This window comes from Castor canadensis, chromosome X (assembly GCF_047511655.1).
Source record: "Castor canadensis chromosome X, mCasCan1.hap1v2, whole genome shotgun sequence".
NCBI lineage: Eukaryota > Metazoa > Chordata > Mammalia > Rodentia > Castoridae > Castor > Castor canadensis.
This window is the reverse complement of record NC_133405.1, coordinates 96,038,768-96,055,783: the sequence shown is the minus strand read 5'-3', so window position 1 is coordinate 96,055,783 and position 17,016 is coordinate 96,038,768. Positions and strand designations below refer to the sequence as shown.

The following is a 17,016-nucleotide window of genomic DNA, read 5'->3' as shown; positions in this document are numbered from 1 at the left end:
CATTTGTCAATTATTGTTCTTATTTACAGAGCTATTGGAGTCCTCTGCGTAACGTTCATGCTTAAGCGTATATCTTAAGCTACACACTGCTTTGAAAAAACACCTAATTTGCATTTGTCAGTATACATATGTATACAGAAAATTGTATCTGTGCATAATTGTGCTTGAATTGAGCTGTATATTTGATATGTCATTGAAGATGTCTCTCTATGAATAAAGAAAGAATGTACAAATATGCATATACGTGTACATACATATATTTATCTATGAGCATAGCAGATTTATGCTCTATAAATGTATGAATATTGTAATTATATGTAAATGTGTGTATGCAAAAACAATAAGGAATGTCAGAAAGACAGAAAGCAGATGGAGCAATAGAGCTGAAGGGTGGAGCTAAAGGACCAGGGGAGTCTAGAAGGGACCATGCAGAAAGACAGAGCCATCTACAGGTGCCAGAGTTTTGAACACAGGAAAAGAAAGGAGTCCAGAGGGCTTCCAGGGCAAAAAAAAAAAGCAGTCAGCACCATATTATTTACCAGGAACTGGAAGGGTCAATGCTGACAAGAAAATGATATTCAAATACTATACAAAAAGAGGGAGGAGCTGCAGTTGGTGTAAGCCCAAGGTGGCAGAGAAGCCCCCTCCACCAAGAGGAGGGCGGAGGGCCCAGGAGCCCAGTACCGGGACGCCGCCGCCGCCGCCGCCGCTCTCTTTGCGTGCCCCGCCGCTCTCCCAGATATTCTCCTTGCCTACAGACCCTCCCCTCTCAGCTCTGGCAAGCACTCCCTGGGCCATTCGCCTGCTGATACTCCTTCACCACCGCCTCTTAGCAGAGGCAGCGGCGAGGTGTCCGGTTTGGGCACGTGAGGCCCGCGATCCCCAGCAGCGAACGCCAGGCAGGGCAAGGCCATTGGTGGGCGCCAGAAAGGGGAGGGGGGATGGGATGCAATCCGGCAGGCGATAAGGGCTAGTGGTGGGTGCCTGGCAAAGGAGGGGTGGAGGCGTGCGGTGGGCAACAGGAACGGGGTTGGCATTAGGAGCCAGGCAAGCATTTAGAAATGAGCTCAGAGAAACCAGGAGGTGGGTACCAGGGAAGCGGTTGGGATAGGCGGCGGGGGATGGGGTGGGTGGCGGGAGGGGGTAGAGGGCTGCAGGCCAGGGTGTTCAAGGCAGGAGGGCAGTGGTGCAGGGCAAGGCAATGGAAGGGGCGGGGGCGCTTTGCAGAGGCTCCAGAGTGGGCACCAGAGGCGGGGGAGGGCAGGACGGGTGGGGGGAGGGGTTCTGAGCAAGGAAGGAGTAGCGTCTTCCCTCCTGCTGTGGCCTAATCCCAGTCAGTACTACCCTGCTCCAGCCCTTCCCCCTCAGCCCAAAGGGATAAAAGAGAGAATGAGGGAGAGAGAGAGAGAGAGAGAGAGAGAGAGAGAGAGAGAGAGAGAGAGAGAGAGAGAGAGAGAGAGAGAGAAGAAAGAAAGAAATGAACTGCAGAACTACAGGCATACAGCCAGGATTTCCAGCATTGCTGACAAGCTCATGAGAAAAATTTAGGCGCTCAGGGCACATAGAGATTTCCCTGCAGGGGCAAGTTCGCTTTATGGCACATTGGGGATTTGTCTCTATCTCCTCTGCTCTCCCCTGCAGGCAGGAAGACCTCCAACACACAAGAGGCAGAAGGGCAACAAACCAGAGCAGCTGCAGGTCGTGCCACTGGGTCTGCAAATATGATGAAGAAAAAAGCTTCCCAGAAGAAGCAGAGGGGCAGACCTTCATCCCAGCTACGCAGGAGCATTGTGGGCTGCAGGATTTCTCATGGATGGAAGGAAGGCAATGAACCCATCACCCAGTGGAAAGGAATCGTCCTGGATCAGGTGCCTATAAATCCCTCTCTTTATCTGGTGAAATATGATGGAATTGACTGTGTCTATGGACTGGAGCTTCACAGAGATGAAAGAGTTCTAAAGCTTAAAATCCTTTCTGATAAGGTGCCATTTCCTCGAGTCACAGATGTGCGCCTTGCAAATACCATAATTGGCAAAGCAGTGGAACATATGTTTGAGGGCGAGCATGGTTCTAAGGATGAATGGCGGGGGATGGTCCTAGCCCAAGCACCTATCATGAAGGCCTGGTTTTACATTACCTATGAGAAAGATCCTGTCCTGTACATGTACCAGCTTCTAGACGATTATAAAGAAGGTGACCTCCGTGTTATGCCAGAGTCCAGTGGGTCTGCTCCAGCAGAGAGGGAGCCAGGAGGAGTTGTAGATGGTCTGATAGGTAAACATGTGGAATATACCAAAGAAGATGGCTCCAAACGGATCGGCATGGTCATTCATCAAGTGGAAGCCAAACCCTCTGTGTATTTCATCAAGTTTGAGGATGATTTCCACATTTATGTCTATGATTTGGTGAAAAAGTCGTAACTGTTAGAGTAAAATTTGCCAAATTGTGGAAATAAACATTTAATTTGTAGACCGGCAAAAAAAAAAAAATTGCTGCTATTCAATGTATTGAAAGTTTTAAGTGTCCCTGATAACCCAACATCTTTGCCAGCATAACTGCTGTTTTGTTCTGAAAAATACAAATCTGTGTGGACATGACACTCTGTGTGGAAGCACTTTGTTCTGTGGAAAGGTTGGGTGTGTTTGGTGGATGGGGCATGAAAGGAATAACCAGCTATCAATGCAGACAGATTAAAGTGCAGCAAATATCATAATCAGTCATCTAAAAATGTAAAGGGACTTAGCTGATATAGTCAAGGTGGGAGGGGAAGGAACTAGAGTTGGGCTGTGGGGGAAGGGAAGAAGGCAATGACTAACTAGAAAGCAGTGGACAGGAGCCAGAAGGGGGAAATTCCCTAAGGGACTATGAGCTATGAGGGGAAAACATGCAATTGGGAAGGGACTGAAGGTGGCAGAGTTTGATCTTGGGACTTAGAGGAAAACAGACAGAATAAATTAAGTAGAGAGAGCCACAAAGAAGCTTAGAAGAGGTCCAGAGTAGGTGAGAGAAATATCAAGTTGGCAGAGACATGTGGAGAGGCTCAAGGACCCAGGAAGGGAATGTCTATGCATGGGTAGGATGACCTGAAATGAGTGTGGGGAGGACAAATTCCAGGAATAACAAATAACTGAGGGAGTGAGAATACAGAGTGGAAGGCGTGGAGATTGGAGCCCAGGAGGCATGGGAACACCAAGGGAAACACTGGACTCCTGGTAATATACACAGTGCCCTCCCTGGCTCTGTGTAGAAAGGAAGTGGCAACTGTCAAAGAAGACAGATGCATTGGAGGTTGTCTCGAAGGGCATTTTGACAGTCATGATTCAGGCAAGCTAAGCAGGAACCTTTCTATACCTATAAGGCTTTTCTTGTTTCAGGGAGTTTATGCCACACCTGCTGAGCAGAACATCAACCTCAGCCTAAACACATTAACATGGTTCTCCATAAACTCTGGGTGGTAGAAAGTACTTTATCCATAAAAATAGAACATTGCTGAAGTAAGATCCAGCAGTCCAATCACTGTTCTTCCTTTTCCTGGAATATTCCTTGCCTCCTCAATCAGAGGATTGAACCTAATGTGTCTCCAGGGTATGGAGAGAACTTGATTGAACATGCTTCTTTTAGAAGCTGCCTGAAATCATGTGTGGCTGTTCTCCACCAAATGGAGTCTCTCTGCCTCTAGGATCCCTATTCCAGGTAGACCCCCACAATGTTTATGGATACTGACTCATCACTGCTACTTCCTGGCTAGTCTTGTACCCTTAAACTCATGGGAAGCTTTTGCTGAAGTTTGTGCAGCAATTTGTTTCCAGGTGTTGTAAATGCCATGGTTAAAGGGCTATATATTGTCACAGGGAAGGATTGTGTTTGGGGGAGAGACAGTGGCACCTCAATAAAGTTCCTCAGAACTATGGTGTCCAGTGCATGGGTCGGTGTCCTCTTTTGGCTTGCTAGGTCATCTGAAGTTCCTCTCATAACACTTTCTCTCAATCCTGCATCTCCACCCTTGACTAAAGAATATTTGTGCCCCCAAAGAAAAATTCCTGGTCGTTCCCAGTTTGGTAGGCTTCTAAAACTCCATGTATAATGGGGAAAGCAAGGGGCTTCCAGAAATTGAAGGAAGGTTAAAATTGAATTCATTTTGTCCATTCAACACTGACCTTGAATCTAATTGTCTCAAGAATTGCACAAGGTAATCTTACCTCAGTATACTGAACTAATATTCTGTCATACAGTACAGGATTTTTTTCAGCCAACACCATCAGAACACATAGTGACTAGTTTCAATTTCCTGTCAATATTTGCTTGATATTTGGGTTTTATTATTTTCTATTTTAAATTATGTATTTTAGACATTTGGAAGAGTCCACTATTTTAGATCTTTTTGACTTCTCTTGAAAACCAAACAGAATAAGAAGAGGAACAAAACAATTTAGGCCTACATTCCATCCTTGATACAGCAACTGGATCTGAGGGAGCAGTTGGCCCATTTTATGTTCAGAATGCTCTCTCTAGTGTGCCACTCCTCCTAACTCACCTGCTTCACTCTAATAATATGCACAGTTGTTTCCTGGAGGAATTTGCATTTGTGACTTTGAGACTAAACCCAGAGAAATCTACACCTTTTTAACTTGTTTTTAGTTGTTTCTAAATTCATTCTTTTACCTTCATCCCACTAATACTTACTTTGGGTGGCCTCTGCCAAGCACTCTTTACACACAGGTACTGATAATACACTAATGAACAACAACAAAAACAAATGGAAAACATCTTATATTCAGAGAGCTTTCATTTCAGTGTGGGAGGCAGTTAGTAGCATGAAAAGTAAATATAAAGCCTTTTCATAGTGACAAGTGCAGAGAAGAAAAAATATAAAGCAAGAACAGGGAAACAAAATTTCAGGGAAGAGGTAGTTTTAGAGAGATAGGATGGCCAGGGAAGACTTCATTTAAGCTCAATTTTTTTCTTAAAGACCTGAAGGTAATGAAAGAAATGGTCCTGCAACTGCCTGGGTGAAGGAACATTCCAGGTAGAAGGGCAACAAATGCTGAGGCCCCAAATCAGGAGAAGACCTTGCATGTCTTAGGGGGAGTAAGCAGGATGATAGCATAGGTGGAGCTGAGTGAGCAAGGTGGCCAATAGCAACAGGTGATTTCAAAAAGCTTGTTGGTGAGTCAGAGAGCTTTGAACCCTGCAGGTTGTTATCTGTTGAATGGAATGCAGTTTTTACATTGAATGTGACAGGATGCCATTCCTCTGTGTATAAAAGAGGAATTACATGATTTGTCTTAGGTTTTAACAAGATCACTCTGGCGACTAGAGAATAGTATGTCTCATGTGAGTTTGAAAAGCTGTAGTTAAATTAGCAGGGTATTCTACTAATTCAGGTTACTAATTCTAATTCTGGCAGTGTGAACTAATTGAATTTTAACTATATTTTAAAGTATCTCTTATTGACATTTCATTCAAGATATTATATGCAAGGTAAGAGAAATAATACAGTAGGAGTAAAGATAGCTCCATATTTTCTAGTCTTCTTGAAGATTTCCTTAAGACAAACTTCCAAGGAATATCATAGTGCTTAGCTAGTGTTATCTTTTGCACTTTTCCCACCCAGACTGAATGTATAATGCTTATGAAGTGACCACTGGACAATGAGAAACTTATCCAAAGGAAAGTTGATAAATTTTTGTTATTAGCTTCACTCCATTGGAACACTCCTGAGCCCTCATGTTAGAATCTCCTAAGAGCTAAAAGATGGTGCTTTGGTAATGAGGCAGCATGTATCCCATATAGAGAGTTTTTCAGGAAGTTAAACAGAATTGGTGGTTCAAATGGTGGTAAGAATCAAATAAGACTTGCACCTTTACCTTGTCTGGGTAAAGGACAGATGACTATAGTAAAATAAATTGTTCAAAATGCATGGCTAAATCACACCCCATTTCCCATTCCTCAAACATGATATTGTAATTTTTAATGTAAATGAGTTAAAATGGAAAAGGGTGTTGTATTATTGATTATTAATGGGATCATATGATCAATCAGTCTTACTATGTATAGTCATTACTATTAAAGAGATGTGGTCAGAATTCCCCAACTCTTTCCCTAGGTCATTACTGGAGAGAGATGCAATTTGCCACTGTAGAAACTCTCCTTTTCTCTCTTGCAGATAACAATACATCTCCTAATAACTCATATTCTGTATTTGTCTTAGAGTATTTACCTTAAAGAAGTATTGTTAAGTTCTGGCATACCTGTAACTTTTATGCCTTTCCTTTCAGACTGAAACTGTGCCACATCTCCATATAATGTTATAGTTGAGGTTTCACAGGACTAATAAAATGTGCTTTTACTCTTTGCAAGTTTATAACCACTTAAGACAGAGGCACAATTATTACACAAATGGAAGTCAAAATATCCTCTTTAAAAGTAATAAAAGCTGAACTGGAGTACATGCTTAAATATGGGCACAAAAGGACTTCATCATACCTCACTCAGTCATAGGAAGAGCTAAATAACAACAGCCCTCCTAGATAGGGACAGGGACTGAAAGGTTTATCACATGCCCAGGTCCTCGAAAACTCACCAATTAGAGCATTTGTTGAGATATATAATGTCAAGGGAATGGGTATCTTATCAAACAACAAGTTTACATATTTCTTGGTGGGAAAATATGGAATGTTTTAATTTCATGCAGTTGCACAATATATCTGAGCGTAATTTACAGTTGGCTATACTTTAAGGGAAAAATATTTGCAGTGGCTTTTAATTGTCCTTTTAAAAATCAATTCCTGAAGCTTCTAAGATAAACTACGAGCTGCCCATCTTATTTAAAGGAGTAGCCTCAGTGAATGTGAGCATGACTCTACTGACTCTGTTAGAATCTTATCTCCCTTATGAAGGAAGGAAGCTACACCATAGGAATTGCTAAATAAACTTACTAGTTTAAAAGAGACTAAAAGGTAAGTACCTGTATGCTCTCACTAAAAAACACTTCTCTTTAAAACATTGTCACAAAATATGACAGACCTCTTAAACATATAGTTGAGCTTTAAAGATTGTGTGGGATAGTGGGGGATGGGGGGAACCCCAGGGACCAATAACTAAGAGAAAACTGAAAACAAAAGCAGCAAACACATGACTTGATGTTTTGGCAGCATGGAGAGAGAAGTGTTGTCTCATAAATAGAGGGCTTGGAAAAGAAGATAAGGCCATAAGCCTGATTAAATTGGGTTTTAAGAGCTAAGATCTTCTCACCTTCAATTCAAATTTCCATATAGCAGTCAAATAAAATGGTAAACCAAATTATATCACCCTCCTGCTTAAAATTCCTCAAAGGTTTATTATCTTTATCTTTTGTTCCGAAAGCCCTAGATCATGTATTCTCAGCCAGAATAATATTGTGTCCAGGAGGAGAAAAAATGATCTTTGGTGTGAGTAGTGAAAAAAAATCTTAGGTATATCAATGTTGTGTGGGCCTCCTAACCAAAACTGTTTCTGAAAAATCTTAGTCCTTAGAATTTAATTTCCTTGGTGAAGTTTTCTTAGGTATTATATGAGTAGCATTATCATTTAGTTCATGAAAGAGACACAAAATATGTATAAGACCACTGTTACAAAACTGTGGCAAGTAGATGACTGTCATTGGAGTTTTTGCAATCCAGTCCTCGTTCTTGAAGTTATACTGCAAGAAGTGGCCTATTGGTTGCCATCGACTGACTATATTTGATCCTCAGTGTCCTTGTGTATGCCCTGGGCTTTTAGAAGTAAATAAAAAAGTTTATATTCAATTATACAGAAGATATTTAACCTGTCACTATTTATGTGCAGTGATGAAAAGGAAAAAATATTGGTAATACATGAAAGAATGTCTAGGGGCAAATTAAAACTTATTGTCTTATATTAAGAAAATGTTAAATTCACCAAAATGACTTTTATGAAATTATTTAAATTTTTTCAGTTGTTTTCTTTTTGCTGAGAAATAATTTTGAATGGTTTCTAAAAATGATTACATTGCTATTATATGCTTTTATAAATTACTAATTTATGCATATAATTTGATATGTTATAAATTATACAAGTAAATGAATTCCATTAAAAACACTTGAGAACTTTTCAAGTTTTACCCATCCTTATTCCTAGATAAAGCTTGCTCACTAAGTAGCCCAGATTGTGCTGGAACTTGCTATGTACCCTAAGATGGCCTCAAACTCATGATCCTCCTGCCTTAGCCTCCCGAGTATTGAGATTAAAAGTTTTGTATTTCATGTATAGAGCACAGGTACATGTGCATTTAGTAAATAGTGGTATTAACATTTCATAAGTGAACATTTAGGAAAAAAAAATTTTAAAGCCTACTAGTGTGCCAGGCCCCAGTGGCTCACGCCTGACATCCTAACTACTCAAGGAGGTAGAGATCAAGAGGATTGCAGTTCAAAGCCAGCCTGGGCAAATAGTTCCAGGAGACCTTAACTCGAAAAACCCTTCACAAAAATAGGGCTGGTAGAGTGGCTGAAGGTGAAGGTCCTGAGTTCAAGCTCCAGTCCAGCAAAAAAAAGCCTTTCTAGGGTATACTACAGCCACCCTAACAACCTCACTGTTTTCTCAAAATAACAAACTTATTTGCACCTCAAAGCCTTTGCATTAGAATTATTTCTTACTCTCAAACTTTTTTATAAGTGTTTATAACTGGTGGCTTTCAGGTCTTGATTCAAGTGTCACTTGTTCAAAGAGTTTCTCCTTCTATCCCATAATCATGGTTTTTCTTCCTCTGTAATACTTACCACTATGTGAATTTGTTTATTGGTTTATTATTTTCCGTCTTACTCCACTAGAATATAAGCTGTGAAGGCAGGCACCCTGCCTGTCTCATTTAATTACACCCTAGTGCCTAGAAAGGGGTCTAGAACATAGGAGGTACTCCATAAATATTTGTTGAATGAGTGAACAATTGCATGAAAATTTTGTATTTTCAAATAATTTGTTATAAATTTCCTTTTCACTGTTTTTTTTTTGTATTTTCCAGAGGTTTTGTTTCCAGTTATTTTATTTTTTCATAAAACTTAGACCTAGGTTTGGTGTATGTCCTTTGAATCTGTTTTCCACTTCATCAATGTCTGAAAATTTTATTTTCTTAAATTTTCCATGGGTGTCTGTAGCAATAATTTCTAGTTAATTTTCAATTGAAATAGTCATTACTATAAATTCATCATTAAGTAGAGTGGCTGCAGGAACGAATATATTTTAACATGGTGTGTTCTTATTGCTATCATTTTTCAAGTTTTCAGTTTATTTTTTAAAAGGTTCCTTTTGATCCAAGGGATTCTTAGAAGAATGCTAAAATTTTTGAATACTGTGTGGAGGACCAACAAGGAAGCACAATATACATTCTTAAATGAAAGAGAGTACACTTTATTTGAAAAGAATGATTTATCTCTGTACAGGTAGTTGCAAGAAAGATGAATGCAGAGAAAACAGAGCTATTACCTTGTTAGTATCCAAATAAGCACCATCAACCCTGGCAATCAATAGAGTGAGAAGTGTTGAAATTGGATTGCATTCACTTGTTATTGCAGTATTATTTGTAATAGCAATATAGCTGAGGAAAAAACCCTGCATGTCTCATCAACAGGGTAAATAGTTGAATATATTGTGGTATTTGTAAAACATAAAATGATATAAGTATGAAAAGAAAGACTTCCAAATTTCTATATTTGTGTTTGTATTTGTGTATTTCTTTAATGTCATAGAATAAGGTTTGGAAAAATTGAGAGCCAGGAGCTTAATAGTGGTTATGTGTGATTGGAGGTGGAATGAAGAACATTGGACAATCCTGAGAGGATGCCAAAGAAAGTGGAAAGGGGATATTATTATTAGTCTCTTCTCATTATGGATCATTTTATTATTAAAAAGATTATAGTAAACTACATTAATTTCATATAATTTTGGAAGAGGAACTGAATTCAAATTTTTAAATAAGAAACAATTTATTTTATTCTCATGAGAATAAATATCAGGATCAGTTCTCTTCATAAGACAGATAAATGTAAAGTTGTAGAAAGTAAATTCGTGGCACAGAGACTGGAGTTAGGAAGTGTATGATTTCCTCTGAGGAGAATATGAGAAGCTCATCATTCTGTTGACAATATTCGTTTAAGGAGTTGGCTAGTCTTAGTGTATTCTTTCTTATGGATTAGAATGGTGTATTTTTAAGCTAAGCACTTTATTCCTCATCTGCAGTTGAACATTAAATTTTTTAATATGAAGGCAATGTTCCATTTCTGACGTGGGAACTGGCTCTGTGAGCCCATGTTTTGTTTTATATAACATAAAAGTGTAATGATACCGTTTGGGGGTACTAATGCCATTTAATTCTAGGGACACTTTTTAAGATGGCATCAACTGCAAGTAACAGAAAACCTAGGCCTAAATTGCTGAAATTATAAAATTTGCTATCTCATAACTAGGATTCAGAGATAAGACTCCAGGAATGTTATGAGCAACAGCTAAATGATATGATCAGAGACCACAAAATATCCCCATTTTCTTCTCTTGACATCTTCAGTATGTAGATTTTTTCTCTCAGGTTGCATACAGCAATTCCAAAGGTCATACACAGACCTAGCATCATCATGTAAAACAAATAGAAACATAATTTCTTATTTCTCTTTTTTGAGAGTACAGAAAAATTTGTGTTAAGTCTTCTAACAGACTTTTTTCATAAGTCATGTTTAATTGGCCAGTGTTATAAACCACATGTCTGATACTAGAAAAATCACTTGTAGGAGAAACAGCATCACCATGAGTAGATTAGACTAATCTTTTACAGTGGAAAGAATATTAGGAAGTCAATGGCCATGACCACCAACTGTACAGAAATGTGTCACTAGGACACAGTCTCTCTTTTTCTTAGTCTGATTCTATTTTCTGGTCTGTGATGCTTTCATTCTCAGGCTCCAGATGATGGTAAGGTGAATAGAGCAACTTAATCCTCATATCCTCTCATGTCCACTTATATACAATGGAAACAATTATCAGCCTCATGCCCAGAAGTTCATGCAAAATGTCATTGTGCCTCACTGCCTCTGACTAAGTTGGGTGCCTTCTTTATAAACCAATCATTCAAACAGTAATTCCATGCTCTGACAGGTTAGGTTTAGGTTGTTCCCAAGAGGAAAATTGTGACACTATATCCAGAAGTGTGATAGAATGCTAAGCTACAATATCAAATGATGTTTATTACAATTCAGTTCATTTTTGCAGCTCAGCATCTGTATAAACCTTTCTTACCATACTTACATTGTCAAAAATATCTCCAATTTTATGTTTATCAACTGCATGGAATATGAATTATTACCACTTCTTTAGAAAATATCCTTGCAAGAATAACTACTTTTTTAAAATTTAAAGGCAACAGATTCATTGCACTGTTTTTAAATTTACATAAATTGAATAGTACAGTGTATGTCCTTTCATTGTCTGGTTTCTATTTTCTAATCTATCTGTGACATTCATTTGTGTTGTGGCATGCTGCATGTTGTAGTTTGCTCATCCTCACGTCCTTGTGATATTCTAATATGTTATTATACCATAATCCAGTATACATTGGTGGAAATTTGACTGATTTTTCAGTTTGGAACTAATACAAATAGTTGAAGGCAGTTATTGAGGTATGATTGGCATACAAAAAGCTGTATATATCTAATGTACACAGCTTGGCAACATATTTTATGATGAAAAGAGGGCTTGAGATTTTAGTAACAGGACACTAAGCAAATCAACAAAATATTCAAATTAAGAAAACTATAAACTCTAAATAATTAAAAAATCTTTAAAAACAATCTGCTCAAGTGCATCTAAAAACCTAGAAGACGGGATAATTACCAGTCAAGATAAAGGGGGAACAGGTCTAAGAGGTGAACAGGAATTTGGTGGAGTTTTTCCCCAGGGAAAAGGGAACTGCTGAGAGATTTAGAAGCTTAGCAAAGCATGTAACTGATTTTTAAAACCACTGGTACAATAATTGAAGTCTGAGGCCTAGTAAACTACCTTCACTTTTTTTAAAAGAACTCCAAAGATAATATCCAAGGTGTAATGATCAGCCAGAATCTTACAGAAAGTAGATTATATCTGCCAATTGCTTTCTGTAAAATTGTATAAATAGTCATTTACATTAGCACTAAATGTAAATCTCATTTTTGATGGTACTGGGGGTTGAACCCAGGGCCTTACATTTTCTAGACAAGTGCTCTACCACTAGATCCACACCCCCCCAGCACTTTTTTTTTGGCAGAACTAGAGATTGGCCACAGGGCCTAGCACTCTCTACCACTTGAGCCATGCCCCTCTCAGCCCTTATTGTTTTAGATTGTTTTGTATAGGGACTTATGCTCTTGCCCTGGCAGGACTGGGACCATCATCCTCCTACATCCACCTCCCCAATAAATGGGATTGCAGATGTGCATCATCATGCCCAGCCCTTTATTTTGTTTATTTATTTACTTACTTACTTATTGGTGGGTCTGGGGTTTGAGCTCAGGGCTTCAAGCTTGCAAAGCAAGCACTCTATGGACTGAGCCACACTTCCAGTCCATTTTCCTCTGGCTATTTTTGAGATGAAGTCTCATGAGCTATTTGTCCAGGCTGGCCTCAAACCATAATTCTCTGAATATCAGCCCCCTAAGTAGCTAAGATTATAGATGTAAGCCACTGGCACTCAGCTTTTTGTTTTTGAGACAGCATCTCTCTGCTACCTTTGCCAGGATTGGCCTGGAAGCGCTTATTCTCTTGCCTCTGCCTCCCAAATAGCTGGGATTACAGGTAAACCTATTTTCTTATGCTCAATAACATTAAGTGATGTTTTAATATTCTTTCACACTTCAACTATTGAATCCAAATTATTATTGATCTTTATTTTCCCTTTTAGAAATTTTCTTTAGTTTTTCTGTAAACAGAGTTGATTCTCTGATTCAGCAACTGTATGTAACTATTAAACATTCATATTATTTATAATGTTTGGAGTTTGTTCATTTGATTTTTGTTCTGCTTTAATTTGCTGCATTTTACATTTTATTAAATAGCTATGGACATAAATTTAGTATACACTAAAATATTTAAAGAATCACTTCAATTTTCTTTAAAGAATATCCATCTTTCACCACTGATTTAACAGTTTCTTATAAACTCTAACAGTTTCTTATAAAAATTGTTTTCCCAAAGCTTTCCATTCTGGTACATAAATTTAACTTCTAGTTATTGTGGAAATATTTCCTCAAAAGTCCACTTATAGAAGAAAAGTCAAGTTATGGATCACTATGAAAACTGAGTTTTATGGACCAAAGGTCCTCAATAATTATTTGTAAAATGAAAATATAATAGTTTAAAAAAACCCAATGTCCTGAAAAATGAAGAAAAGGCATAACATTTAGGAAAGGGAGAAAAGAAAACCATAATAACACTTTCTTATTAGGTCTGGGAAATGAGGTGTGATTGAAGTTGATTATGTTCCTCATATGAATTTCCTGAAATTTAAACAGTGTTCCCATTCTACACGGAATTATTTTTCAGTAGAGGAATAAAAGAGGAAAAGAGAGAGAGAAAAGGGGAAAAAAACTAAAGGAAAAAGGCCAGGAAAGTCTGGTAAGGAAAAATTATAAACAGACTATGTCAAAATGACAAAGTAAGTACTAGCTCATTTCTCCCCTCCAAAACCTCTTAAATGGCAGCAGAGGTTATGAATAACTTCACACAGGCACTGGGAAAAGGCAAATTCTTAAAAGATGGAAATCAGATGGGGAAGGGTCACTGAGAGGGTGGAGATGGAGGTGGGGTAGGAAGTAGGAGTTTAGAAAAGGGAATGGGAGAACGGTAGAAGCAAGGAGAAAGCCAGGCTGATAATGGTTTTGGAAGGAGGTGGAGCCAAGTCTAATTGCTCCTCCTAGGACCAGGGCAGTGGAGGGTTTAACACCGGTGGTGGGGTGGGGTGGGGGTGGGGTGGGGGTGGGAGTGCTTCTGCAGGAAGGGGAGGCCTCTCTCCTGGCAGGAAGCTGCGCTACGGGAAGAGGGAGGAGCCTGCAGCTGCAGCTGCAGTTGGTGTAAGCCCAAGGTGGCAGAGAAGCCCCCTCCACCAAGAGGAGGGCGGAGGGCCCAGGAGCCCAGTACCGGGACGCCGCCGCCGCCGCCGCCGCTCTCTTTGCGTGCCCCGCCGCTCTCCCAGATATTCTCCTTGCCTACAGACCCTCCCCTCTCAGCTCTGGCAAGCACTCCCTGGGCCATTCGCCTGCTGATACTCCTTCACCACCGCCTCTTAGCAGAGGCAGCGGCGAGGTGTCCGGTTTGGGCACGTGAGGCCCGCGATCCCCAGCAGCGAACGCCAGGCAGGGCAAGGCCATTGGTGGGCGCCAGAAAGGGGAGGGGGGATGGGATGCAATCCGGCAGGCGATAAGGGCTAGTGGTGGGTGCCTGGCAAAGGAGGGGTGGAGGCGTGCGGTGGGCAACAGGAACGGGGTTGGCATTAGGAGCCAGGCAAGCATTTAGAAATGAGCTCAGAGAAACCAGGAGGTGGGTACCAGGGAAGCGGTTGGGATAGGCGGCGGGGGATGGGGTGGGTGGCGGGAGGGGGTAGAGGGCTGCAGGCCAGGGTGTTCAAGGCAGGAGGGCAGTGGTGCAGGGCAAGGCAATGGAAGGGGCGGGGGCGCTTTGCAGAGGCTCCAGAGTGGGCACCAGAGGCGGGGGAGGGCAGGACGGGTGGGGGGAGGGGTTCTGAGCAAGGAAGGAGTAGCGTCTTCCCTCCTGCTGTGGCCTAATCCCAGTCAGTACTACCCTGCTCCAGCCCTTCCCCCTCAGCCCAAAGGGATAAAAGAGAGAATGAGGGAGAGAGAGAGAGAGAGAGAGAGAGAGAGAGAGAGAGAGAGAGAGAGAGAGAAAGAAAGAAAGAAATGAACTGCAGAACTACAGGCATACAGCCAGGATTTCCAGCATTGCTGACAAGCTCATGAGAAAAATTTAGGCGCTCAGGGCACATAGAGATTTCCCTGCAGGGGCAAGTTCGCTTTATGGCACATTGGGGATTTGTCTCTATCTCCTCTGCTCTCCCCTGCAGGCAGGAAGACCTCCAACACACAAGAGGCAGAAGGGCAACAAACCAGAGCAGCTGCAGGTCGTGCCACTGGGTCTGCAAATATGATGAAGAAAAAAGCTTCCCAGAAGAAGCAGAGGGGCAGACCTTCATCCCAGCTACGCAGGAGCATTGTGGGCTGCAGGATTTCTCATGGATGGAAGGAAGGCAATGAACCCATCACCCAGTGGAAAGGAATCGTCCTGGATCAGGTGCCTATAAATCCCTCTCTTTATCTGGTGAAATATGATGGAATTGACTGTGTCTATGGACTGGAGCTTCACAGAGATGAAAGAGTTCTAAAGCTTAAAATCCTTTCTGATAAGGTGCCATTTCCTCGAGTCACAGATGTGCGCCTTGCAAATACCATAATTGGCAAAGCAGTGGAACATATGTTTGAGGGCGAGCATGGTTCTAAGGATGAATGGCGGGGGATGGTCCTAGCCCAAGCACCTATCATGAAGGCCTGGTTTTACATTACCTATGAGAAAGATCCTGTCCTGTACATGTACCAGCTTCTAGACGATTATAAAGAAGGTGACCTCCGTGTTATGCCAGAGTCCAGTGGGTCTGCTCCAGCAGAGAGGGAGCCAGGAGGAGTTGTAGATGGTCTGATAGGTAAACATGTGGAATATACCAAAGAAGATGGCTCCAAACGGATCGGCATGGTCATTCATCAAGTGGAAGCCAAACCCTCTGTGTATTTCATCAAGTTTGAGGATGATTTCCACATTTATGTCTATGATTTGGTGAAAAAGTCGTAACTGTTAGAGTAAAATTTGCCAAATTGTGGAAATAAACATTTAATTTGTAGACCGGCAAAAAAAAAAAATTGCTGCTATTCAATGTATTGAAAGTTTTAAGTGTCCCTGATAACCCAACATCTTTGCCAGCATAACTGCTGTTTTGTTCTGAAAAATACAAATTTATGTGGACATGACACTCTGTGTGGAAGCACTTTGTTCTGTGGAAAGGTTGGGTGTGTTTGGTGGATGGGCATGAAAGGAAGGAACAGCTGTCAGTTCTGCCTATGAATAAAGGGCAACTAGTATCATAATCAGTCATCTAAAAATGGAAAGGGACTTAGCTGGCTTGGTTTGGGGGAAGGGGAAGGAACTAGAGTTGGGCTGTGGGGGAAGGGAAAAGAGGAGACTATTCAGAAAGATGTGGAAAAGGCCCACAATGAGGGAAACTGCAAGTGCTGTGAGCTATGAAGTGAAAACATGCAATTGGGAAGGGACTGAAGGTGGCAGAGTTTGATCTTGGGACTTAGAGAAAAACAGACAGAATAAATTAAGTAGAGAGAGCCACAAAGAAGCTTAGAAGAGGTCCAGAGTAGGTGAGAGAAATATCAAGTTGGCAGAGACATGTGGAGAGGCTCAAGGACCCAGGAAGGGAATGTCTATGCATGGGTAGGATGACCTGAAATGAGTGTGAGGAGGACAAATTCCAGGAATAACAAATAACTGAGGGAGTGAGAATACAGAGTGGAAGGCGTGGAGATTGGAGCCCAGGAGGCATGGGAACACCAAGGGAAACACTGGACTCCTGGTAATATACACAGTGCCCTCCCTGGCTCTGTGTAGAAAGGAAGTGGCAACTGTCAAAGAAGACAGATGCATTGGAGGTTGTCTCGAAGGGCATTTTGACAGTCATGATTCAGGCAAGCTAAGCAGGAACCTTTCTATACCTATAAGGCTTTTCTTGTTTCAGGGAGTTTATGCCACACCTGCTGAGCAGAACATCAACCTCAGCCTAAACACACTAACGTGGTTCTCCATAAACTCTGGGTGGTAGAAAGTACTTTATCCATAAAAATGGAACATTGCTGAAGTAAGGTACAGCAGTCCAATCACTGTTCTTCCTTTTTCTGGAATATTCCTTGCCTCTCTAGAGAGGCGAGG

General features: G+C 40.9%; 2 protein-coding genes across 11 annotated transcripts; both read left to right on the top strand.

The window, feature by feature from the left end:
* Positions 1-553: 553 nt before the first annotated feature.
* Positions 554-2,597, top strand: LOC109697360 (spindlin-2). Of its 5 annotated transcripts, none has more exons than XM_074062367.1 (2): positions 554-899; positions 1,642-2,597. In XM_074062367.1, exons 1-2 carry the CDS (start codon positions 572-574, stop codon positions 2,418-2,420), a joined length of 1,107 nt encoding a protein of 368 aa, XP_073918468.1. In that variant the 5' UTR covers positions 554-571; the 3' UTR covers positions 2,421-2,597. The 5 variants fall into 5 exon arrangements, with proteins under 5 accessions (XP_073918468.1, XP_020036507.2, XP_020036508.2 ...); XM_020180918.2 differs by having other exon boundaries at positions 759-916; XM_020180919.2 differs by having other exon boundaries at positions 759-976.
* Positions 2,598-14,066: 11,469 nt separating this feature from the next.
* On the top strand, positions 14,067-16,052 carry LOC109697359 (spindlin-2). 6 transcript variants are annotated; one of them, XM_074062365.1, is made up of 2 exons: positions 14,067-14,090; positions 15,098-16,052. In XM_074062365.1, the coding sequence occupies exon 2, from the start codon at positions 15,178-15,180 to the stop codon at positions 15,874-15,876; it is 699 nt and encodes a 232-aa protein (XP_073918466.1). In that variant the 5' UTR covers positions 14,067-14,090; positions 15,098-15,177; the 3' UTR covers positions 15,877-16,052. The 6 variants fall into 6 exon arrangements, with proteins under 6 accessions (XP_073918466.1, XP_073918467.1, XP_073918463.1 ...); XM_074062366.1 differs by lacking the exon at positions 14,067-14,090 and adding an exon at positions 14,097-14,372; XM_074062362.1 differs by lacking the exon at positions 14,067-14,090 and adding an exon at positions 14,232-14,389.
* Positions 16,053-17,016: the final 964 nt, after the last annotated feature.